This window comes from Macrobrachium rosenbergii, chromosome 32 (genome assembly GCF_040412425.1).
Source record: "Macrobrachium rosenbergii isolate ZJJX-2024 chromosome 32, ASM4041242v1, whole genome shotgun sequence".
Lineage (NCBI taxonomy): Eukaryota > Metazoa > Arthropoda > Malacostraca > Decapoda > Palaemonidae > Macrobrachium > Macrobrachium rosenbergii.
In genome coordinates, this window is record NC_089772.1 from 1442549 (window position 1) to 1467644 (window position 25096).

The 25096-nt window shown below is 36.4% G+C and overlaps 1 protein-coding gene across 5 annotated transcripts in view; it reads left to right on the forward strand.

The window, feature by feature from the left end:
• LOC136855609 (alpha-tocopherol transfer protein-like) overlaps window positions 1–25096 on the forward strand; it is a 117480-nt gene that overhangs the window by 52632 nt on the left and 39752 nt on the right. The window contains exon 1 of one of the 5 annotated variants that reach the window (XM_067132705.1): window positions 4038–4172. The exons of 3 other annotated variants lie outside the window; for them this stretch is intronic. Coding sequence is in view for 1 of the 2 variants with exons in the window: in XM_067132704.1 (XP_066988805.1) it covers window positions 4529–4533 (5 nt within the window). In the remaining variant the exon portion in view is untranslated. Of the gene's footprint in view, window positions 1–4037; window positions 4534–25096 lie in introns of those variants that run through there. One more of the 5 variants, XM_067132704.1, reaches the window with a different exon arrangement.

The following is a 25096-nucleotide window of genomic DNA, read 5'->3' on the forward strand; positions in this document are numbered from 1 at the left end:
ATTGTTCACCTAACAATGATTTTTAATTATCCAGGCAGTTTTCTATGAACATCTGAGTGGCGAAGTGATAGTGAGGAGTGTTTGTGAGGCGTAATGAAACTGTTTTCAGGAACCTGGAATCTGTTATGATTCAGTCGACATGGGAGAAGAACCTAAATTTAAGCCAAGGATTATTTTCTTTTGACTCTGTATTAAAACATATGCTCCAGAAGGATTTGCAAGATAGAATAAAGAGGTTTACCAATAGGTCGATTTCGATGTTAATCCGTTGACCCTTCTGTGACCTCCCAACCTTTTTGTATTCCCTTAGGACTTATACCCACCATATATACAGGCCCTTGTCTCTGTATATCTTTAGTTGCTGTGACCATGTCTTAGTAATAAGACAAAAGTACTTAGCACATTAACTGTTTCACTTTTCCTTCTTGGTTGTAAAGTTAAGTATACCTTAGTTTAACCAGACCACTGAGCTGATTAACAGCTCTCCTAGGGCTGGCCCGAAGGATTAGATTTATTTTACATGGCTAAGAACCAATTGGTTACCTAGCAACGGGACCTACAGCTTATTGTGGAATCCGAACCACTTTATAGCGAGAAATGCATTTTCTGTCACCAGAAATAAATTCCTCTTATATTCTTCATTGGCCGGTCGGAGATTCGAACTCGCGAAACTGTTTTCAGCAGAGTGCTAGCTGAGAACGGAACCCACTAAATTTAACAAGGAACGTCTTATTTGTAACTTTATATATATATATATATATATATATATATATATATATATATATATATATATATGTATAATATATGAGTGTGTATATATATATATAAATGTATATGTATATATATACATATAGCTTGTATATATGTGTATATATACATATATGTACATATATACCACTTGTTTGCCTTTCTTCACCCCTAGAAGGCCTAACTTCAGATTACTAATAATAACAATAATAATAATAATAATAATAATAATAATAATAATAATAATATCTACTACATCGATCGATCATATTACCCTTCCCTTGATACTATTAATTTTTTTCCTGTGAAGTGTGTTTCTGAAGCTGTACTGGTTGTGTTAAAAGTATTTCCTTTATAAGCAAAGTATAACGATAACCACTAACCGAAAAAAAAGCTTTTATAGGGCGCGACACAACGCGACGAAATCGGGCAAAAATGCCCCGAGTTGCTGCTGCGAGTGAGAGAGAGCGGGAAGTGAAACAACGCTGAGTCCTGGGAACCTCCAGGAATTGGGTCGTCTTCATATATCTGTTTTTAATGAGCATTTACTCGGAGTGGCTCTTTCGACTCGTTTTCTTTTTCCGGCGCGACAATCTTTTGTTTATTTCAATATGAGGCATTTTCCAGAAAAAGAGTGCTGCAGAGAAAATCACGATAACAGGTGTTGCTAAATTCGCTCGCCAACTTCTTGATCGCGAGTGAACCCAAAGAGCAGAAAACTCCCACAACGTCTCCACACACGCACATATGCTGTTTGGATTCGACCCTTCTATTATAGTTCTACCTCGCTCGCACTCTCGAATTTCCTTTATACAAAGGTCCCTCCGTAGCAGTTATTCACGCCACTTTCGAGGTCTTTTTTTTATCTCATATCTTCTAACAATTCCGATTTATACACTTTCACTGTCCTATCGACCTCCACTTTACCAAACCATCTCGAAACAGTCTGATCCATCCCCTTGCCGACACCGCCCTTTCTACCATTTACTTTGTATCTCTTAATTTTTCACCCTTCCAGCTCTTCTTACGCAAGATATTCAACGTAAATAATTCATCCTAAAAGCTTCTACCTTTTACTTTCATACGAAATCAACATCCCACTTCACCTCCATAAATGAGAGGTGGCTCAACCATCCCTTTATACATTCCAACCTCGGATTCCATAGACATTCCGAATCTCTTTTTAAATTCTGTGCACGTCCTCTGTTACCTTCTCTTCTGCGTCTCCCCTCTTCTCCTGCCGTCATCAGTTGCATTTTCTCTCAAATACTTATTCAAGCCAATCACCTCCATTCTTCCTCCAGCGATATTAAGATTCTTGCGTCCGTCTTCGTATCCTTATTTCCTTGCTCTTGCTCACATTTACATTCGACTTCCTCTCTTGCAAACACCCGCAGGATCTTTTACTAGGTTCTGTTGCTTCTCTTCACAATTCTCAAGTAGCAAACATTAGCCATTCTAAACCTCATTCATGACAGATTTCCTTATCCTATAGAGTTTTGTACACACGTCTGTTGTCATTTCTCATACAGGTCCCCTTTCTCTGTATGAGACCTTCTCATCTTCTCTAAAGTTCTTGCTCACCTTCTGCCATCTGCTTTTAGTTTTGCCTTCTTTTTGGCTATTCTGTCCATCCTCCTGTCCACGGTCTCTTTGTTCATGCAGCAAGTTTTTGTTTTCCCTAAATCTCTCATTTCCTCAAAGCACCAACCACACCTTTTTGTTTTTATTCCCTCTTTCCAGTTTAACTCATTCCTTCCAGCTTATAACATTTTCCATCTTTATTTTCATTTCAACCACCTTGAACTTCCATCTACTTTGCATTAATACACAATACAGTAAACTTGTTTCTTCACAATTCTTTTCCTCTATAAACACACAAATATATATATATTATATATATATATATATATATATATATATATATATATATATATATATATATATATGTATATATATAATGTGTGTGTGTACATGTATAATTTGCCTTAGATGTGATTTATTCCTGAGGTATAGTGAACGGGAAATTAAACGGTATTTGTGTCTTGATATTTGTGAATATAAACAGTGTCCCAGTGTATGTGACATCAATTTGCCAGGAATTACAAACTTACCAATCAGCCGTCATGGCGTAGGTGGGCTGATATCGATTCTATGTACAAAAACCTGAATTCGAGAGGCATAATTATAGCTGAGTCGATAATCAGCGTGAACCTGTGTGATGGCTCAGTGGCAACAGTCACTGTGCTTTCGTTGTTTCCCAGTCAGGTGGCAGTTCAAATCCCACCGGTGACGAAGTACTTATCACTTTTCCCTGGGTATAAGTTATTCCTGAGGTATAGTGAATTAAATATAAAACGAAATTTGTGGCTTAATACTTGTGAATACATGCATACATATATATATATATATATATATATATATATATATATATATATATATATATATATATATATATATATATATATATATATGTATATATGTATATATATATATATATGTATATATGTATATATATATATATATATATATATATATATATATATATATATATATATATATATATACTGTATATGTATATATATATATATATATATATATATATGTATATATGTATATATATATATATATATATATATATATATATATATATATATATATATATATATATATATATATACACTTTATATACAGTATTTTACAGGTACTATTTCTACCACTGTTCCGTAGAGATAATGGCGAGAACCCACCCATGTCTGGCGGTCTCATTCCACATTTACTGTGCATTTAAGTTCGCTCACTTGTAGACACGTAACGAACTGAGGGTCAGCAGTCGTTGAATTGCCCAAAACATGAAATTCTATAACTGTTTACGCTTTTCCCTGTCTCGTGATTTTATATTTTTAGGAAGTTGGCTAATCTTCTCCTACAGGTTAATTTCAGTTTTTTCCATTTTCTATTTTTCTTGTCTCTCTTTAACTTTAACTAGAGCAGGATCCAGAGAAGAACGTTTTTCTGGATCTTGAACCGGAGATAAGGGTTCCCGACCTATACGTAGAGAGAGAGAGAGAGAGAGATTTGCTTTGGTATAGGTGCACCCTCGATTACGTCACTGTTAGCAAAAACGTTCGCTAGGAAACTCCAGGGCTTCTTCAAAGCGGGAAACTCGCTCAAACTAGGGGAAGCTTTGGCATTGCATTTCAAATTACTTTAAAAACGTGAATCAGTGATTACGACTTAGGGCTGTAACTGATAAAAGCGAATGCCTTGAGCTGAGTGGCCTTTGTAATCAGCTGGTAAATGGTGAAGATAACTGCAAAACGGCTCAGGGACCAGCTCACTTGGTTATGTGCAGCGGTGGAGACGGTTCAAGTATTGTGCAGGAGTCTAGAATCTTGAAGCGAGTGATCTCAGCTTTTGCAAAGGTATGGCACGCAAGTTAACTGATGTGTTGAGAATGCTCAGATCTGGAGCAAAGTGTTGGATCCTGTTAAGTTAACTGCCGTGATCTTGTTTATTTCTGCTGTTTTTTCCGGCCATAAGAATACCGTGGCTAAGCGAGTGCAGCTGCGTGACTTAAACTAAATCGATGAAACTTTTATTCCTTATTGCAACATCTTGATAATGTGGTTTTAGGCGAACACTGGAGTGAATGGGAAATACGCAAAGTGACAATTGGAATATAGTTTAGCAGTATTCCAATCCACTTCTTGGTCTTAGTTTTACCTTTCGATAACGGCACTTTATCCAGTAGCTGCAAACACTGTCTTTAACGATAGCTATGAGGTAAGTATTGGTGCATATACATACATACTTACATACATACATATATATATATATATATATATATAATATATATATATATATATATATATATATATATATATATATATATATATATATATATATATATATATATATATATATATATATATATATATATATATATATATATATATAAAGTCCACGAAGGAAAGGGAAACACTAGAGTACTGCGAGGTCTTTCGACTCTGTCGTCCTTGACTTAGCAGACTGAAGAAATAGAAAATTAAATTTACAAAGAAAACTCATATAAATGACAGATGGGGGATTATAAAGGAAAAATATGTACCTGGAATCCAACACAATTGAAGACAGGGTTAAATATTCAATAGGTTTTTACTGTTTTGGCAGTTCTACTAATTCTTCAGTTGTGTTGGATTCCAGGTACATATTTTTCCTTTGTAATCCCCATCTGTCATTTATATGAGCTTTCTTTGTAAACTTACTTTTATATTTCTTCAGTCTGCTAGGTAAAGGACGACAGAGTCGAAAGGCCTTGCAGCACTCTAGTGTTTCCTTTTCCTTCGTGGATTTTATCTTTATTTATATATTCATCACGTTCCATATTTTCGTGATTCAGTTATATATACATAAACACACAAACATATAATATATGTTTGTGTGTATGTATGCATAACTGAATCACGAAAATATGGAACGTAATGAATATATAAATAAAGATAAAATTCACGAAGGAAAAGGAAACACTGGGGTGCTGCGAGGCCTTTCGACTCTGTCGTCCTTGACTTAGCAGACTGAAGAAATATAAAAATAAGTTTACAAAGAAAATTCATATAAATGACAGATGGGGATTACAAAGGAAAAATATATTATACATATATATATATAAAGTAATTACTGGTGTGTGTATATATATATATATACATACATACATACATACACACACGCGCATAGATGACCACTGGAAATGTGAAAATTAAAGACCAGAAACCAGGCACTGCCGCGTATTACATACACATCTTTGCTGAGCAGGGTCAAGTGTGTCAGTGCACCTCACACCGTGGGCTGTAGGCATTACTTAAGCTTCTTTGCAGCGTCCCTTCAGATCCTAGTTGCATCCCCTTTCATTCCTCTTATTTTACCTCCGTCCATATTCTTTTTCCTTCCACTTGTGCTTTCCACTCTCTCCTAACAATTGTTTCACAATGCAAGTGCTTTGAAGTTTTCCTTCTGTTGCAACGTTAAAACCTTTTTACTCTCGATTTCTCTTTCAGCGATGAATGAACTCACAGGTCCCAGCTCTTGGCCTTTGGCCTAAATTTTATATTACATTTAAAGATCTCAAAGGTACAAAGTAAAACAGAGACGTAAAAAGGAAACTTCGTAAAAGAAAGATCTAAGCAATCAACAAGGAGAACATCAGTACTGCATAAACGCTGTAGTTTAAAAAAATTGTCATTAGCGTAATTATGATTAGTGAGAATACTTTGCAAACACTTGATCGCTCAAAGTGCAGTTAGTGAAAGAAGCGATCGCTAAAAGGTGGCACCGTGCTTCCTCACAACTTTATAAACAAGGTAACTATTTAGTTTAAATAGACCAGAGCTACGATTCGTAAGTTGATTAATAAAGTACTTAATGAAACCGAATTCGATGGTATTTCTTTTTAGAATATTATTAGAAAATATTAGCTCAGATGAGTTTACCAGTCTATACAGGGGTTAAAATCATTCATCTATATATATATATATATATATATATATATATATATATATATATATATATATATATGTATATATATATGTGTGTGTGTTTGTGTGTGTGTGTTTGTATACATATATATATAAACAAAGCATTGTCAATTGTCTTGCTCTAACTACATAACGATGTAGTTTAATAGGGTAGTCCGGTTATTTACTATTTTGACCTACATTTTTACTTTTAATATCTAGGACAAGGAATCATGTAACTAGAGCCACCATTTTGTTTTGGAGACTTAAGATCAGTAATATTTTTAACTTTTCAAGAATTCTTAAAAACATTTATTTGTTAAGTTTTCAGTAATATTTGTATAAAATTAAGATTTACATATACGACAATATTAACATATTTCCTTTAATAAATGGTTACTTACTCTTCTTGGAATAAATTTTTTTAGCCTTCTGCAAAGATTTGTCAGTTGAAAACTTTGGGTGTTTCAACCTAATTCTGCATCTATGAATTTAGGGCTGCATATCATATTCTTAAAGCCCTGAAAACATGCAACAAGAAACTGAGAGTTAAAATTCACCTGAGGTCATTTGTTAAAATAGTATTGTTAAAAGAAATATCACTGAATCCGCTTTTATTAAGCATTTTAACAATCAACTTATGAATTTGGTCCTGGTGTCTTTAAAGTAGATAGTTGCCTTCCTATAAAATCATAGGGAAGCACTATGTCACCTTTTAGCGATTGCTTGTTCCACCTAACTGCAGTCTGAGTGCTCAAGAGGTTTGTAAAGTGAATAACGATGTTCCTTTTTATGTCTCTGTTTATTTATTTTACTTTGTACGCGGAAGATGTTTACGTAATATACGAAAGGGCTTGGTACCTACTGTAGTCTTTAACTGTCACATTTCCAGCGGTCATCTACGTATATATTTGCCATGTGTATCTATATAATGTGGAGACTGGAAAGACTGAACTCAAGAGTAAGCAGAAAAATAGGATCCCCTTCAAATATTATCTCAAGATCAGGGTTGCAGCGTCGAATCATTCTTAGGGATTAGTAGAGGAAAAGGTAAACTGAAGAGGCGAGTTGTCTGTAATCACTGGGAATCGGCTGAACACTTCCTTTCAGAGCTTTCTTTTCTAAAAGAACTTGCAGCGATTACTTTGTATTGAAAGAGCAAAATTTCTGAATCTGGATGAAATCTGCAGAAGTATTTTTGTCGATTGAAAGATGAACAAACTTATGAACGTAGGCTATATGTTTATTCCGGGTGCATTCTCCGTAGCTCGTGCACTTATAAATCAACCGAAAAGTAAACAGAGCAAAATGATAATTGTAAACCTGAAAGTGTTCTTGCGAGAAATGGTTTTCTCAATAGAAATTAACTTTCATGATTTCCGAATCGAAAATTCTACCTTACAAATGAATTCTTAATTCACATTTAACGAAACATATCCATGACACCAGCAGATACCCGACAAAAGAATACCATAGTTGCGCAGCCTAGTTCCCGCCAGTCGTCGACCGGGACAGGTTCCTCATACATAAATAGACATAACCTTTCCTATAAAGCTGGGTCCTGACCAAACCAGATCTTACCTACCTAACCTAACTTAAGGCGACGTGCCCTGACCAGGCCGGGGGGGGGGGAACCCCCAAAAAAGGCCGCAACCTGTCCCGGTCGGCGATTGGTGGGAATCAGGCCGCGCAACCAAAGTTTTACCCACGGCTACGATACAATAACTCGTTCCCCTTCCCCCTCGCCCCTCCCCGCTCTTTACCAGTGGCCCCATTATTGATTTCACTTTAGACTCTCATTCTGAAATTCAGAGGGCTACCTCCCTGCCATACCTGGCCAGACAAGCACTTGGTTTTGCCTTCGTGTTCATGACAGACCAGGGTTAATTGCGCGAAACCCTGGGCCCCGCGAAAGAGAGAATGAGAAAAACAGAAATAATGATGGATAAGATTTAAATAACGTCTATGTATATGACCAGTTTATTTTTATTTTTCTTGCAGTAATGAATATTACATTGCTCTTTCGATAATAATGGATGTATTACCTATTTACTGTCTTTTACTTTCCAGTTGTATATATATATGTGTTGGTAGGGGATTGGGAGGGTAGGGGAGACATCAGCGCCGGGTTCCAGCGTGCGTAGCGAGCACCACAAGCTCGTATATATATGTATGTAATGCATTATGTTGTGATTCTTATATTAAAATAGCATCCTGTACATAACAGAAGTCTGTGAACTTTTTATACAAATATATAATATATATATATATATATATATATATATATATATATATATATATATATATATATATATGTATATATATATATATATATATATATAAATGTATATATATATATATATATATATATATATATATATATATATATATATATATATATATATATATATATATATATATATATATATATATATATATATTGTCACGTTATGATGGTTTTATGGAACTGCTGGTTCCCCCTCGTTCCCTTTTGTGGATTGCTGCCTCCTTACCTTCAAGTTTTTTTTGTTTTGATGCTTTCGTGGTGAGCTGCCGGTTTTTCTGTCGTCAGTCGGGGTCTGGTAGGGCAGCGAGAGAAGCGGCAGTGGCAGCAGCAGCAGGCAGTTTTTTGGAGTCGACGTTGGTCGAGTGTTTGAGCAGCAAATTGGAGCACGCCACGAAGTGGAGCACGCCAAACATTTATGAGTAGTCGTGTGACCACGAGCTGCTCATCTTTGATGACAGCGTGAGGCTGTCCTGCCGTCTCCATCGGGGTTTTCCTGTCGTGCAGCTGAGGGCTGTCTTGGTGCCCCGATGGAGGATGTATGTTTGTTTGTTTTTTTCTTCTGCCTGCTGTTGTTTATTTTTGCTTTTTTTTCTTTTAAGCTACTTTTTGTTTATAAAGTTAATTGCTTATTTAACTTGATTTTGTTTAGTGCTGCCTTTTAGCTTTTTTTGTATTTGTGGTTTTTATCTTTTACCAGACCTGACTCACTTGTAAATCTTGTAAATAAATTAATTTTAAGCTCATTTTATTGTTTTTGTTGTTTTCCCCTCCTTTGTTTGTTGCATCTGCCGTCAGTCATGACAGCCCCGTCCTGAGTATGTTAAAGAACCTGCATAACGGCCCACTCGGTCGTTACAATGGCGACCGTGACAGGGCGGCTCTGTTTTGGCTGGCGGGGTTGTTACGGCATTGGAGGGGAGCATGAGTGTAAAAAAAAAAATAATTTTTTTTCTTTTAGGTGGGGAGGTGTCACGTTATGATGGTTTTGCGGGAACTGCTGGTTCCCGCTCGTTCCCTTTTTGGATTGCTTACCTTCAAGTTTTTTTTTTGTTTTGATGCTTTCGTGGTGAGCTGCCGGTTTTTCTGTCGTCAGTCGGGTCTGGTAGGGCAGCGAGAGTAGCGGCAGTGGCAGCAGCAGCAGGCAGTTTTTTGGAGTCGACGTTGGTCGAGTTTTTGAGCAGCAAATTGGAGCACGCCTACGAAGTGGAGCACGTCGTAGAGGTGGAGTGTGACCATGAGTAGTCGTGTGACCACGAGCTACTCATTTTTTATGACAGCGTGAGGCTGTCCTGACGTCTCCATCGGGGTTTTCTGGTTTGTGGGTTCTTGTCCCTGTCGTGCAGCTGAGGGCTGTCTTGGTGCCCCGATGGAGGACGTATGTTTGGTTTTTTTTTTTCTGCCTGCTGTTGTTTATTTTTGCCTTTTTTTTCTTTTAAGCTACTTTTTGTTTATAAAGTTAATTGCTTATTTAACTTGATTTTGTTTAGTGCTGCCTTTTGACTTTTTTTTGTATTTGTGGTTTTTATCTTTTTACCAGACCTGACTCACTTGTAAATTTTGTAAATAAATTAATTTTAAGCTCATTTTATTGTTTTTGTTGTTTTCCCCTCCTTTGTTTGTTGCATCTGCCGTCAGTCATGACAGCCCCATCCTGAGTATGTTAAAGAACCTGCATAACGGCCCACTCGGGTCGTTACATATATACATACACACATACATATAGGCCTACATATGTGTGTGTATGTGTGGGAGGGAGGTGTACAGTATGTGTATGTATGCAAAGATAGACATTTAAGAGAAAATACTGGTTCTCCATTCTCTCTGCATGACTGACCCTTCTCAAACATTATACAAATCACCTATCTTGTCTCTTACGGCTGCGTTTTTAACGTTTTTACGCTCTTCACATTTCTCATACTTTCAGTTTTTCTCGTTCCAGTGACACTGCTGAAACCATTCGTTTCAACAGCTTCCAAGTTTATTCCTTCATTTGTATTGATCAGCTAGCACTCTGCTGGCCCGCGTTCGAATCTCCGACCGGCCAATGAAGAATTAGAGGAATTTAATTCTGGTGATAGAAATTCATTTCTCGGTATAATGTGGCTCGGATTCCACAGTAAGCTGTAGGTCCCGTTGCTAGGTAGGCTAACCAGCTGGTTCTTAGGCACGTAAAATAAATCTAATCCTTCGGGCCAGCCCTAGGAGAGATGCTCATCAGCTCCTCAGTGGTCTGGTTAAACTAAGGTATACTTAACTTTCCATGACTTTCCTCTCACAAAACTGCCGTCCCCCAGGCCCTACCATTCCGTAGAGGAGAGCTAGCTAAACACCTCTTCATCACGCCCCAACCCAGGCTTCCATACAACTCCAACTCTCTTCCAAATCCCTGAGGGCACGTCCACACTACGCTAATACATAATCATAAGCGCACATCGACATCTCACCGGAGGCTGAACACACCTCAACGGCTTATTGGTAGTTTTAACAAATGCTTCGGCACGATTATTTGCCGTGGGTTCGCTCTCCACTTTGGGTCACTGACTTGTTTTCATCACGATTGTGATTATGCAGTAAATTCCTGACGTGTGTTAATGACGAGTTTTACTGCATATCCATGTACCCTTATACTGTACATAGCCAGCAAATCTTCCGTTTCACATATTCTGTGGCTCGCATCTTCTCCCCTTCTTTGTGGTCGACCTACTTCCAATGAAGCAATTATATATATATATATATATATATATATATATATATATATATATATATATATATATATATATATATATATATATATATATATATATATATATGTATATATATATATATATATATATATTAGGGGATATATATATATATATATATATATATATATATATTATATATTATTTGTTTTGTGTGTGTGTTTTATTGTACACTGACGGGAGAAGGAAAATTCCTTTATTTCTTTTCATTGTGTTTTATTACACTGACGTTTCAGGAAGCTATAAATTTTCAAAAATTAAAAAGACAACAGAATTAAAAATAGACTCAGATTTTAAAAACCAAGAAAAAGTTTTTACATAAAAGTATAAAAAGAAACATAACAGAAAGGAACAATGGTTACCAAATAGTGCTGAAGGCAAGAGCTGAGTGACACTCAGGTTCATTTTGGTTCCAACGGAAACTCAGAGAGGTACTGAGGTGTTCACATGGAGTGAGTATTTAATTGGGGAACTAGTTGTTTAATAAAAAGAGATTCTAGTATTAACAGTTGGTGGTCATTTGGAGCTTTGCCCATTATTTTAAAATCCTTGTAATTGATATTTTATTTGCATTTTTTCCGGTGGCCTCTTATGCATGAAAATTCGGGGTTTGATCATTTAGCGTCCGTTCGATAACTTACGCCACGATGAGAGTCTAATCTCACCCTCAACAACCTACGAGTGGAGCCCACGTACTTCCCTAGGTCACATCTGGGCAATTAAACAGGTATACGACTCCTGAGGTCATCAAAGGGTGCAGACTTTCTCTATATTTAAACAGAGACTTGATCGTCAGTGGATTGTTAGGTAATAGTTTCAATTCCACAGCCGGTAAATATTTGTTTATTATCTGCCGTAAGTCTTGGTAAAAGTGTTTATCACAGATAAGCGGGACACTTGCATAGAAAGATAGTTTGGGTACTGTTGATATTTTGAATTTTGGATGAAAAATATTATTAAACATTTGCACAGATGTTTGTAAAAGAGCTCAGATGGGAAACAGTTATTAATAAAATATTGATGGAGATATAATGTAGAATTTCCTCGTGAAAACCATTCCAATCAGATGTTAAACTAAAGGCCCTGTGGAAGAGGGTAGACAAAGAATTTAACTTAAAATTAAAGAAACAATGGCTATAAAAATTAGAACCCCGACCGGTAAAAGTTTTTATCCTAAAAATCGTGGTATTAAAATGATCATCACGTCTTGAAACCATTAAAAGAAATTATATTTTCAGAAATATTCGATTGTAAACTTTATTTTCACTTTCATATTTTTCATCAACACATCTGCTGTAAAAACGGATGGCAAGCCAAAGGACAATAGTCTAGCAGGCCGCTGCTCCAGGTGCACATAAAAATATTTGCAAAGGTAGGACCTAATGGAGATCCAATGGTCATTCCATCAGTTTGAACATACGCGTTCCCATTAAAAATTCAGAATACCAACAGAACCTAAACTATCTGTCTATGCGAGTGTCCCCCTGATCTGTGATAAACACTTTTACCAAGACTTACGACAAATAATAAACCAAATATTTACCGGCTGTGGAATTGAAACTATTACCTAATAATCCAATGACGATCAAGTCTCTTTTTAAATTTAAAGAAAGTCTGCACCCTTTTAATGACCTCAGGAGTCGTATACCTGTTTAATTGCCCCAGATGTGACCTGGGGAAGTACGTGGGCTCCACTCGTAGGTTGTTGAAGGTGAGATTAGACTTTCATCGTGGCCTAAGTTACCGAACGGGCGCTAAATTATCAAGCAGCGAATTTTCATGCATAAGAGGCCACGGGAAAAAAAAGCAAATATAATATCAATTACAAGGATTTTAAAATAATAGGCAAAGCTCCGAATGACCACCAACTGTCAATACTAGAATCCCTTTTTATTAAACAACTAGTTCCCCAATTAAATACTCAGTCCACGTCAACACCTCTATACCTCTCGTGAGTTTCGTTGGAACCAAAACGGACCCGAGTGTCACTCAGCTCTTGCCTTCAGCACTATTTGGTAACCATTGTTCCTTTGTTATGTTTCTTTTTATACTTTTATGTAAAACCTTTTTCATCGTTTTTTAAATCTGAGTGTATATTTAATTCTGTTGTCTTTTTAATTTATAGCTTCGAAAATGGGACACATGGTCCTAAAACGTCAGCGTAATAAAGCACAATGAAAGGAAATAAAGTAATTTTCCTTCTCCCCTAACTCGATGCTGTTCGTCAGGTTTAAAGCAACCGCCTTCTAAGATATATACATATACATATATATATATATATATATATATATATATATATATATATATATATATATATATATATATATATATATATATATACATTATATATATATATATATATACACATTTGGGGTGAACGATTTGCTCGTATACTGGAGTGATTATAAAATTCACAGTTTGTCATGATACGCTAAGAACTTTTGTGATAGTCAGAAACTAATATTTGATGATATAGCAGTCCCATCTATTTTCCTAGTGATAATGCAACCAGCAACTGATTCAAATGATAAAAACTAAAAATTATTAAATTAGTTTTCCTCTCTGTCTTTCTACCACATTGTAAGCTGTTTCGACTTCATCGATGTGAATATACGAACATTACGAATAACATATAAATCGATTATAAAAAAACTGATATGAAAAGAGCTTGGGTGAATTGTTTGCGGTATCTAACCGTCGGATTCAAGTATTGTTCTGTTATTTCAGCGTTTATCATGGGACAATGTTGACAGCTTGCAACGGCAGTAGAACCGTTTTTTTTTTTTTTTGGCGGGGTGTGAAAGGCGGAGAAGTGAGATTAGATATAGAACTCAGCCCCAGTTGTTTATTCTTTATTATCACTGTGTGAGGCTTCTTTGACAAGGCAATCATATATAATAGAGCATCATTAAAGCTAAAAATGTGCCGATACTATAGTCACGTTACATACTGTACAAACTCTTGGACCAAGGCATCTCATTCTGAACATTTATAAGGTACAGGGGGTTCTGTCGATGTTACGCACGGAATTATACACAGGTTTTTATAATTACATTGCATTTATATATTTAAATATAATACGGATATTATACACAGGTTTTTAAAATAATTACATCCTGATCCTGAGAAGAAGTTAAATGAAATGTTGATGGCTATTTTAGTAAGGTATGTCCCCAGAAAGTCATCAGGTTCAGGACATATGACAATGTAGAAGAGCTTACCATGAAAACAGACCAAATCAACGCATGGAGACAAAATCGTTCAAATGAAAATTACACCATTTTCGTTGAGTCTCGCCGTGCTGCGAATAGAACTTACCATACAGCCGAAAGAAATTACAGTAATTCCTTGAAGAGGAAACTTGAAGGAAGTACTCAGCCTCATCTGTGGTGGAACAAATTGGCGTCATCTATATCTTTGGGTCAGACTCGCCTTCCATTCCGCCACTACTAACGATGATGGTAGATTGGCCTTAGGGAAAATGCTGAACATCCTCAGCAATCAGCTGAGGATGTCCCTCTCCCTAATACTTGTCATCCTGGACCTATTCTTACAAAATTTGCATTTCACATCCTGATGGTTTCTTCCCTTTGTTTTTTTAAAAGAAGTTTGTAGTGTTGTCTCCCAGGTTTAGTAGACTATAGATTTTTATGTCTTTGTGGATGAGTGCAAGCTTAGTAATATAGTGCCTGTTCCAGAGAGTGGCATATCTGCAGACTACAGTAATTACAGGCCAATTTCTATTTTCCCTGGGCTCCAGAAAGTTGCTGAAAACTTATTTTTAAGCCGCTTTACGAGTATGTGGAATCTAAAGAATTGTTAGAGGATAGTCAATATGCATGTAGGAAGCAGTTTTAGACTTGACCTGCCATTTGGAAGGGAATCTTGATAAGGGTTTTGAGTGCAGAATAATTCAAATAGAATTTAGTGCTGCTTTCGATTTAGTAAATCACAAGGCGCTTATTTATAAACTTCTGAATCTTGGAGTGGGTTGATACGTTTTAGGATTACTTCAAGATTTCCTTACAGGTAGGCAGAAGCGAGTTGCTGTGGACGGGATCTTTAGTGAACTAAGACATTATGTCTGGAGTTCTACTGGGTAGATTTCTTGGTCTACTATTATTTTTAGTGAATGCAAGTGGTATGGTTGTTGGCCTGGAAAACAAGAATGTTCAGTATGCTGATGATGCAACACTTGTGGATGTAGTAAAGTCTCCACGTATGAGAACTGAAGCTGCCTTCAGCCTCAATCGGGACATGGACCGGGTTCAGAGAATGGTGTAGTTGGTTGGGTATGAGGCTGAACATCATTAAAACGAAAACACTGTTGATTGGTAGATCTCGTACAGATTTCCCACCCCGTCCTCCCCTTCAGGTGGATGGAACTTTGCTGAATGAGTCTGAAGCTTTAACTTTTGACTCACACCTTGCTTTTGAGAAACATCTAATGAAAGTTTCAGCAAATGACGCACGAAAGTTAGGTATTGTTCATAAGGCCTCATATATTTATAACAGCGATATAATCGATGCAACCTGTTTTAGGTCATTTGTGTTTCCTTTACTAGAATCCTGTTCTCAGGTGTGGATGTCTGCTTCTGCCAGAGATTCATCTCTTTTAGATAGAGTATTAGAGTGGTTCGTGGTGGTAGGTTTCTGTTTCTTAACTTTAGCAGTTATGACTCGGACCATCGACGAATGGTCTCTTGTTTATCACTTTTGATATGTATTTCAACAGAGATCTTTCACATTCACAACTGATCCCTGATCCCCTTTACCTGCCGAGAGAGAGCAACCAGATTCGCTAAACAGCAGCACCAATATGCGGTAAATGTGCCTCGCTGTCGAACTTCTCAGTTCCAGAGGTCCTTTATTCCTCACACCGTTGGACTGTGGAACAGCCTCCCAGAGGACGTCGTGCAACTGGAACTTGAAAAGTTCAAGCGAAGATGCAGTGCTTTGCTACCCTAATGCTATTCTCCTTGCATTTAAATACATTTTTATCTATTTATTACTTTATTTTTTTCTTTTTAATAAGTGAGATATCTTTCTGTATTTCTCTTTACCTTCTCTTACTTCCCAATGAGCACCATATTCTCTGGAAGCTTGAATTTCAAGTCAATGGCCCCTTTGGTGGGCTTGTTCTTTATGAATGGGGTTCATCTTCTGAATAATAATAATAATAATAATAATAATAATAATAATAATAATAATAATAATAACAAAACATTTCTTTGAAGAAGCTGCCTCAAGTGACTGTCCGCCTTTCGTCTGAACTGAAACGCGTAAAGATATAAAAGAAAACCGTGGAAAAATTGCTTTTGTTCTGTCTGGTAGAAAAATCATATTGCATTATAAAGAATCGTAACATTCTTTTGTTTCAGGGTCTGGAGCTTCTTTCGCTGCATCGGTTCCACATTACACAATTTCTTTCTAGAACTGAATCGAAATTATTCTTGGCTTCTCCCTGTTGAAAATAAAATGAACATTTCCCATCTCAAAATGCTCTTAAAAAGCTCAGGTACACAATAAATTATTATTTTAAAAGTATCGATCAATCATGATAAAATAATGATGATGATAATAATAATTGTCATTGATAATAAAGGACCACCTGATTCCTTTAAATATATTTTTTACATTTCTTACATAAAAAAATCTCAGCGTTTGAAGCCACCTCCTGTAAGCAAAACGACTGTTAGCTAATAATAATAATAATAATAATAATAATAATAATAATAATAATATTTTGTTGAATAAAAGGGCTGCATTTTGCGAATTGATTTTATACTGGGTTTTCTCAATTCTTCTAATAATTCGCTTTTCCTGCACGTCGGTATTATCAGTCAATAATTGTCCAATGTTCATATTTCGATGGATGAGACAGCGTATTTCTTATAGCAGAAATTATTTTAAAGCGTTACGGCATGTTACTGAAACCTGGGTTGTAAATCCGTAGATTTTCATGATAATAATAATAATAATAATAATAATAATAATAATAATAATAATAATAATAATAATAATAATAATAATAATAATAATAATAACAAATGCATGATCAATAAAATGTTCACCTTTCATTTGGTTGGCCAGGTCTTCGTGTTGTCATTTACTATCACCACTCATGAGCCTTTACAGTGAAGCTTTTACCTACAACTGCGTTGGTTATAGTTACTGTGACCTACCAAAGCAGTGTTAGGGTTCGTAGATTATAAAAGAGGACTTTAGCCATTTCCAGAATTGCTTAAGGGGTAATGGTTCGTGACTTAGCTTACAGCTAAAGATACAATTATATGTACAAATTTGAAAAGGTAAAACAATAAAAATATTTAGATTAAGTCCATTCAAGTTAGAACTGACTAACCTTTCTTTTGTTCCTTGGACAACAAGACTTTTAAGAAAAATATCTGAATCCCAGCCAACTATTCGTCTAGTAATTCATATAACATATGAAAAACATGTGTAATGATTATGTTATATTTTTTTTTTTTTTTAGCTAAACATTTTTCTTGGAAATATTCTGGGCAAACATAAATGGAAACAGTGCCTACGTATTCAGCAAGTCAGTGTTGACGAAGGCCTGTCATCAGTCTGAATTCATAGGGAGACAAAAGGCATCGTGCCCTGGGTGATGATCTGATCATGAGAGAATGTCCCGATAGCCGGAAGTCGTCAAGTTCCGGCAGAGCATTCGTTGGCGAGTTCGCTTTCATGGACGTGTCATAGAAAGTGTGAATGATCCAATCTGAGTACAGGTTAGACATTTCGGGATGAGATTCCTTTGTGCTTAGATCTGCTTTCCTGGAAGACTTTATGTACTGCCTGTGAGGTGAGCTGAAACTTTATTTTCAAAAAAACCAGAATGAGTTTTAATAACTTTGTTTAACATGTACTAATTCTTTGCACTGATTACCATGCTTTGGATATCTTTTTCCCCATTTATTTTTCTCTGCTATGTCTCTTGGATTTTTACTTATTTTTGATCTTGCCATGTTTAATTATGTATATTTTTGGGGGGGTCACGTGGGAAATATCCCACATGTATTTTTTTCTGTGCTTATTTTTAAAAGTTGTGTTTTTCCCTTTGTTTCCTCACATGTATTGAACAGAGGTTGCTATAAATGGAGGGGAATGTGACTTATCATGACTACGGTCATGTTTGACTTATTTGACGCTTGTGTTGTAGAGACTCAATTGGTGGACGTTGATAGCACTGTTATATTTTTTACTTGGTTAATTGGGTTAACTATTCCGGGCTGCAGATATTCCCATTTCATTCCTATTTTGATTCCAAACTATTTCCCATTGTTAGACTATGGAAATAAACTATCGTTTTGTAGACGTGTTTTTGCTGTTCTTCCTTAGTTCAGTTAGTGACGGATAACGAGAGAGAGAGAGAGAGAGAGAGAGAGAGAGAGAGAGAGAGAGAGAGAGAGAGAGAGAGAGAGAGAGAGTGCCCACCCAGGAGCAGGCTGGCCATCGCTACCGGGGTTTCTTTGAGATACAGGTTAATCATGACATTGATCTTATAACAGTTGGGGGAGGAAGATATGACCTTATCTGACCTTGTATAATAGGGAATAATACATAAATATCAGCATGTAAATTCAGGAACTCGAGTTTAGCTTACAAACATACATAAAAACTTGAAATTATGCACTGAAGGTCCTAGTCTTGGCATATTTTGGCTGCGAAGTAGGTGGAAATCAGTTTTTGCATATTATAATGCTGTGAAAAAGTGGATATTTATCTACGGTAGACACCAAGGATGGTTTACTTTCCGCATTATGCTCCTCGATCTTGGGATAGCCTGTACACCGTCATAAAGCTCCATCTTGAAGGCATTATGAGGTTATTGTGTTTAATGCCGTTACCTCTCGGTCATCTTTGTGCAAAGTGTTTAACCAGTAAGCGTTCCATGCCAGAGTGTCGCTCCAGTGTCTTGTGAAAGTCTTTTAAAAGAGTGGATGCTGTGGTGAACGTGTTAGGCCTGCAGAAGGCTCCCACTCTTTAGTTAACCTGGTTTATCTTGCTGCCCAAGGCAGTGGTTCCTCTTTGAATGGGACCAAATATCCAGTGCCACCCAGTGTCCTCAATGCGATGGTCGTTGGTTTGGAAGAGGTACAATAACGAACATTCAGTCCTGCTGAGGCAACCAAATTGTGTACCCACCATAACGGGGTATGCAATTTATTAAGCTTTATGCTACTTTTGGGTTACATTTTATCAGATTTTACGATGGTGAGACGTTAACACAACTTGAGTCTTTGATATTTCTACTGTTCAGTATCCACATTATACTTACACTGACAAAATTGTTTTTCATTATTTTTCACAGATCTGAGCTGCGCTAGCCAACTATCACAGTTCTAGCGCAAAACAGAAGTTCTGTTATCTCACAATGAGCGTGCCTTAGATACTGGTATTTACTTTTATTATTTCATTTATCCACTTATACAAATCTCTGAAAGATTCAAATGATGTAAAATGACAAGATAAGGAATAGAAAATGCAACCTAGATCTCTAATGACGACAAAACCCTAAATGATCAGTAATAAAAAAGCAAAGTGTTTTGGGAAAAATAGAAAGAATTCATTCACTGCTGTACAGCAGCCATACGGAAACTAATTTTGAAAACTTTGAAATTAACTGGATTTTACACTGTGAAGAGGTAAAAAAGTACGACACCTCAGCCATACTGATTACTCATCTCTGTGGCCTGTAGACTTGCTCTTTGGATTTCAACCTCAACTGGGGTTTGGTTAGGTTACGTTTTAAGGCCAATACCTTGGGAGGTTGTTTCCAGCGAGTTTTTCGTGTGCTGGTGTTGTTGTAGAATAGAATATATTTTTTCCTCTATATTGTCCTCTCAATATTGCCTTCGTTTTACTAGAGTAGATCTATCATCAATTATAATTTTTTTTAGAACTGTGCAAGTATTCTGCTTGCATGAAGATGGACAAAGCTGAAAAACTGTAAACACGACAAAGGATAAGACAAAAATTTCGCGTAGATTTATGCGTTTAAAGTTTTCATTGAATGAGATTTTAATTAAACCTCTCTCGTCCTATGTAGGTAGTCCAACAGACATAGCAACTACTGCAGCTGAACAGAAAAAGTCCTATTGAAGGGATAGAAACTCTCTTGTTTATAGGATATGAAAAGGAGGACTGAAAACCAGTACCAGCCTTTCATAAAATATGTACAAAAAGGGGTAACTGATCCGGGTTTGTAACTGCTAAAGGAGCCAGGAAAAGATGGGGAGCTGGAATGAAGGAAAATGAGAAAACCTTTGTCAAATGTATCCACATAAGTCCTTGGCGTGCTTCCTAGGAGATCAGCGAAATGTTTCAGAGTTAAAAACGCTACGTTAGTTTTGCAGTCTTCCATCATTAAAGTCCAGCTAAAATCACTGATTAATTATATTTTTGTTATATTCGTGATTTTACTCTGTACAGGAAAACCAGAAGCTCCAGGCGATGTTATGCAAAAGCAAATTGCAACTCGGAATTGCAATTCTCATTTCGATCACTCAACACTTCTTGCATCACGCGATAGAAGTTTCACGAAGCAGAATCTTAAAACTCCGACTGCGTCATTCACTGGGCACTTTTCTCCGTGGAATCATATTTGCTGAACAAAACTGACACCAGCGTCCAGATAGATGATTTCAAGGTGAACCGAGGAGTTTTACTCACGATCATTGCCTGATATGAACAATGTAAGTTTCAGCTGCAAGTGCTTGTGTCATCATTTGATTATGGATTTTTTCTGTAGCAAAGGAAAACGGTTGTATTGCAAAACTGTCAAATCAAACTGCAGTTCATTTCAAAAACATGTAACCCAGGTTTGAAAATAAATAGCAGAGTCCTTGTCAGGAACGTACTTGTTTTGGAAGTGCATTGCATGCTTGTAAGAAGTTCAGCCACAGGGAGATTGAGGCCAGAAGAAAGGCACAGAAACCACTTCATGGAGACCCAACAACCTAATGAAATGCAAAATAATCCTTCGTGGAATTGAAGACCGAGAAATAAGACTGTGTGCGTGTAGATACAAACATACAAATAAAAAAAATTTTAAACACGCTTTTATTAAAATGCCCTAAAAAGTAAAAAAAAATAAGTTTCGTTTTTTGAGACACACCAGTATTTTCTTACAATGAATCATGTCTACAAAAATAAAAGCGTGGGCGCCAAACATGGAAGGAAATGCTACAAGAAAGTAGACATGATTATTGCAAGAAAATCCTGGTGTGTCTCAAAAAATAATTTTTTACTTGTTAGTGCATTTTAATGAAAGTGTTTAAAATTTTTTTAAATATTTTTTTATTGTATACTTTTTAGTTTTGACAGAAATTGTAACCGATTTATGATTGTAACTAAAAAAAATTGAACGTGATATCCTGTCGAGCCAAAGGAGGTCTGAAAAATCCGTAGAGTTATTAACTTATTCTGCCGAGTCAAAGAAGGTATGAAAAATCTACAAATCCTGAGTTATTGGGGAGAAGTCATTGTAGGGTTACTAGAGATCACTGCTGACCTACTGATCATGTCAGGTTGCATTGTCACCGGGACTGAGTAACTATGCAAAATTTCAAGTCCATTGGATGAAGGGAACAGGTCGAAAATTGAGTTTCAAATTTTGACCCAAACAGATAGCCAGACAGATGCAGAAGTCAAGTTAAATAAAAGTATGTAGCAAGGGACTTTTCATAGACTACAACACACTGGATATGCAAATCAATGCCCAAGAGAACTAAAATATATTACATGCATGACTCCTATAAGGACCTTGGATAAAGCCAAAACTAGCCTCTATTTCTGCATGTACAGTGCGTTGATTTTAGTTTGAGCATGGATAATAATATGGTGGGATGGTGAAGAAGGGGTGCCACGCTAATGATTACATTAGTTAGGGTTCCATCACTAAAAAAGATTGAGAACCACTGCTCTAGACCGTGGAAAACATACTAAGTAAAAAAAGGACTTAGCGCATAGGATACTATTAGTGACTAAGATAAAAATCACGAAAGAATATCAAGGTAAAAAAATTGGGCACACCGGAAGCCAGAGGAGTCCCCAAAGGACTTGCATCAAAGGACAGCAAACAGAAACTTCCAGGGATCCTAACGCAGGTTTAAAACATTTCAACCAGTGGCAGCTAATTCACTGAAATCGTATATTCCAGTAAGTTATACAATACTGGTTTATGCATTGGGTCCTAGATCAAATGTAGATAAAAGAAAAGTGCAAGAACAACGAACCTAGGCTACTTTTCATTCCTTGATTTGCTGTATGTTAAGACATCCCAGTGTATATGTAAATATTTAAACAACGCAGGCAACATGGCCTGATTCAAAGGAAGCACAAGTATATCTGCTGATATATCAGAGACCGAGCAGAAATCCACTGTTTTTATTTTTTTAATCAGCAGATATTTCTCAGTCTACAATTTTATTTTATTAGAAAACGGTCCCTGGTAAGGAATATAAAATACATCCAGTGGACAAAAGCTTTCATTGAAAGAATGTACCCGGTGCACAAAAATGATCCAGTAGACAAAATACTCTCAATGAACAAGATCTTGCAAGCATTCTAAACCTACCGTTTGAACAAAATGGACCCAGTGAACGAAATGGATACATTTTCTCTGTTTTATAAATTCTGTCCATTGGCGTATTTTGGGTATAAGGCACATTTGGCCCACTGGGTCTATTTTGGTTATTAGGCATCTGTTGACCATTGTATTTTGCAGGAGGGCCCTTGCCTACAATACACAATAGGAGACTATGAACATGATAATCCTCTCCAGGGGTTCGGAAATATCTACCAGTTCATAAGAATCAGTGGATTTTGAGATATCAGCAGATGCACACGCGCTTTCCCATTGGCCAAATAATCAAAGTTACTTACGCAGTTTATATTATATATATATATATATATATATATATATATATATATATATATATATATATATATATGTATGTATGTATGTATGTATGTATGTATGTATATTCACATGTATGTATGTATGTATTTTGTATGTATGTTTTTACATTTTATGTATTTATATATACATATTATATATATATATATATATACACACACACATATATGTGAAATGTCAGCCCTCTTGACTTTTTTATTTCACACTATTGAATACGCTTGTCTCTAAAAAAACGTGAGGTCGAAAGGGAAGAATACGGTGGTCCTAGTAAATGTTTTGACCATGAAGAAAAAACCCTTTGGATCCCTGGTTCTGTAGTGACAAGTTAAGTGGAGGGGATTGTAGATATTACAGACCCTCGTATTTTTTTTTACATTTTTAATTGCAACATGTTTATATGTGCAATTTTATATATTAAAGATCTTATATATATATATATATATATATATATATATATATATATATATATATATATATATATATATATATATATATATATATATATATATAGTGTGTGTGTGTGTTTGAATTTAAGCCTTTACGGGTTTATAAAAGTAGTAGGCTAATTAGATCGCTCCCATTATTTCCTTACTACTGTTCCCAACTCTTCGTCCAACCCCTGCGGACTTCAGAATTCCCCCAACCCCTCCCCCCGTCAGCAAGACGACTTACTGACTGACTGTTCTGTGCTGCATCGTTCCACCTCAGCTGAGATGAAATTTCCTCCAGCAGTGGTACATCGTCGGGCAACAAATTATACTGCGTGTGTAACCCGTGAGTGCGTGTGTACGAGCAAGCATGCTTACACCCCGCTGAGTACTCTGAAACAAGCTTCCGTGGGGAAGAGTCACTTTCGCTCAACGCGAAACTCAGCTATTTATTTTTCAAGAATTAAAGAGAAAATCGAAATCCTTAAATGAACGGGGTCACGTATTCCTTACTAGACTTATCTAACCTTTCGCTGGCGATTTAAACCTTTCATTCGCTCACCCTTAAATTGCAGAAACATATATCCGGTATTTTATTTAAAATTCTCTTTGACGCATTGCAGCAAGTAGAGAGAGAGAGAGAGAGAGAGAGAGAGAGAGAGAGAGAGAGAGAGAGGAGTCTTGATTCTCTCTCTCTCTCTCTCTCTCTCCAACGTTTATAGCATCTGGAATCCAAGTCATAAAACTAAAGAATTTCATAGGCGATGCCTTGGTGGTTCTTAGGGACGATAAACAAAATGAATTTAAGAATGAAATTTATATAAAAGAAAAATGGAAGATGAAAGACTCAAGTGACTAGGGAAGTTCGAATGATGCCGCATTCAGACGTAAAGAAGCGTGCTGCAATCTCTGGATTTATTTCATCCGTACTTTTGTTTTTAGCACTTGATATGTATATATATCACCCAGTCTCGCGTAGGGGACATGCACATGAATATTGCGGCACTTGATGTAATCGATGGCTGCGCTGATCACAGGCTGCACAGTTTTATCAAATAAGCTGGCAGCCTGTACTGTATGCTGCACGGTTGGCCGCTCGATTTATGACGCTAGCTTTTATGAACCACCAGTAACAGTATGGACGCACTGACGCATGCGGATGAATGAACTTACGAACTTGTTGCTTGCTATCGCGCTGTTTACGAATGAAGTATAGGAATAAGAGAAGAGAGGCCTTAAATTTTAGGAAGGTCAAAGATTTCCATGTCATAGAACAAGAACGGTTTTCTAGAAACACACCACTTCCATTGCACCAGTAAAGAGGTATGCCATGGGGCGGTCTCGTTGCAGCAGTATTCATAGCATCCTTCTCTCTCTCTCTCTCTCTCTCTCTCTCTCTCTCTCTCTCTCTCTCTCTCTCTCTCTCTCTCTCT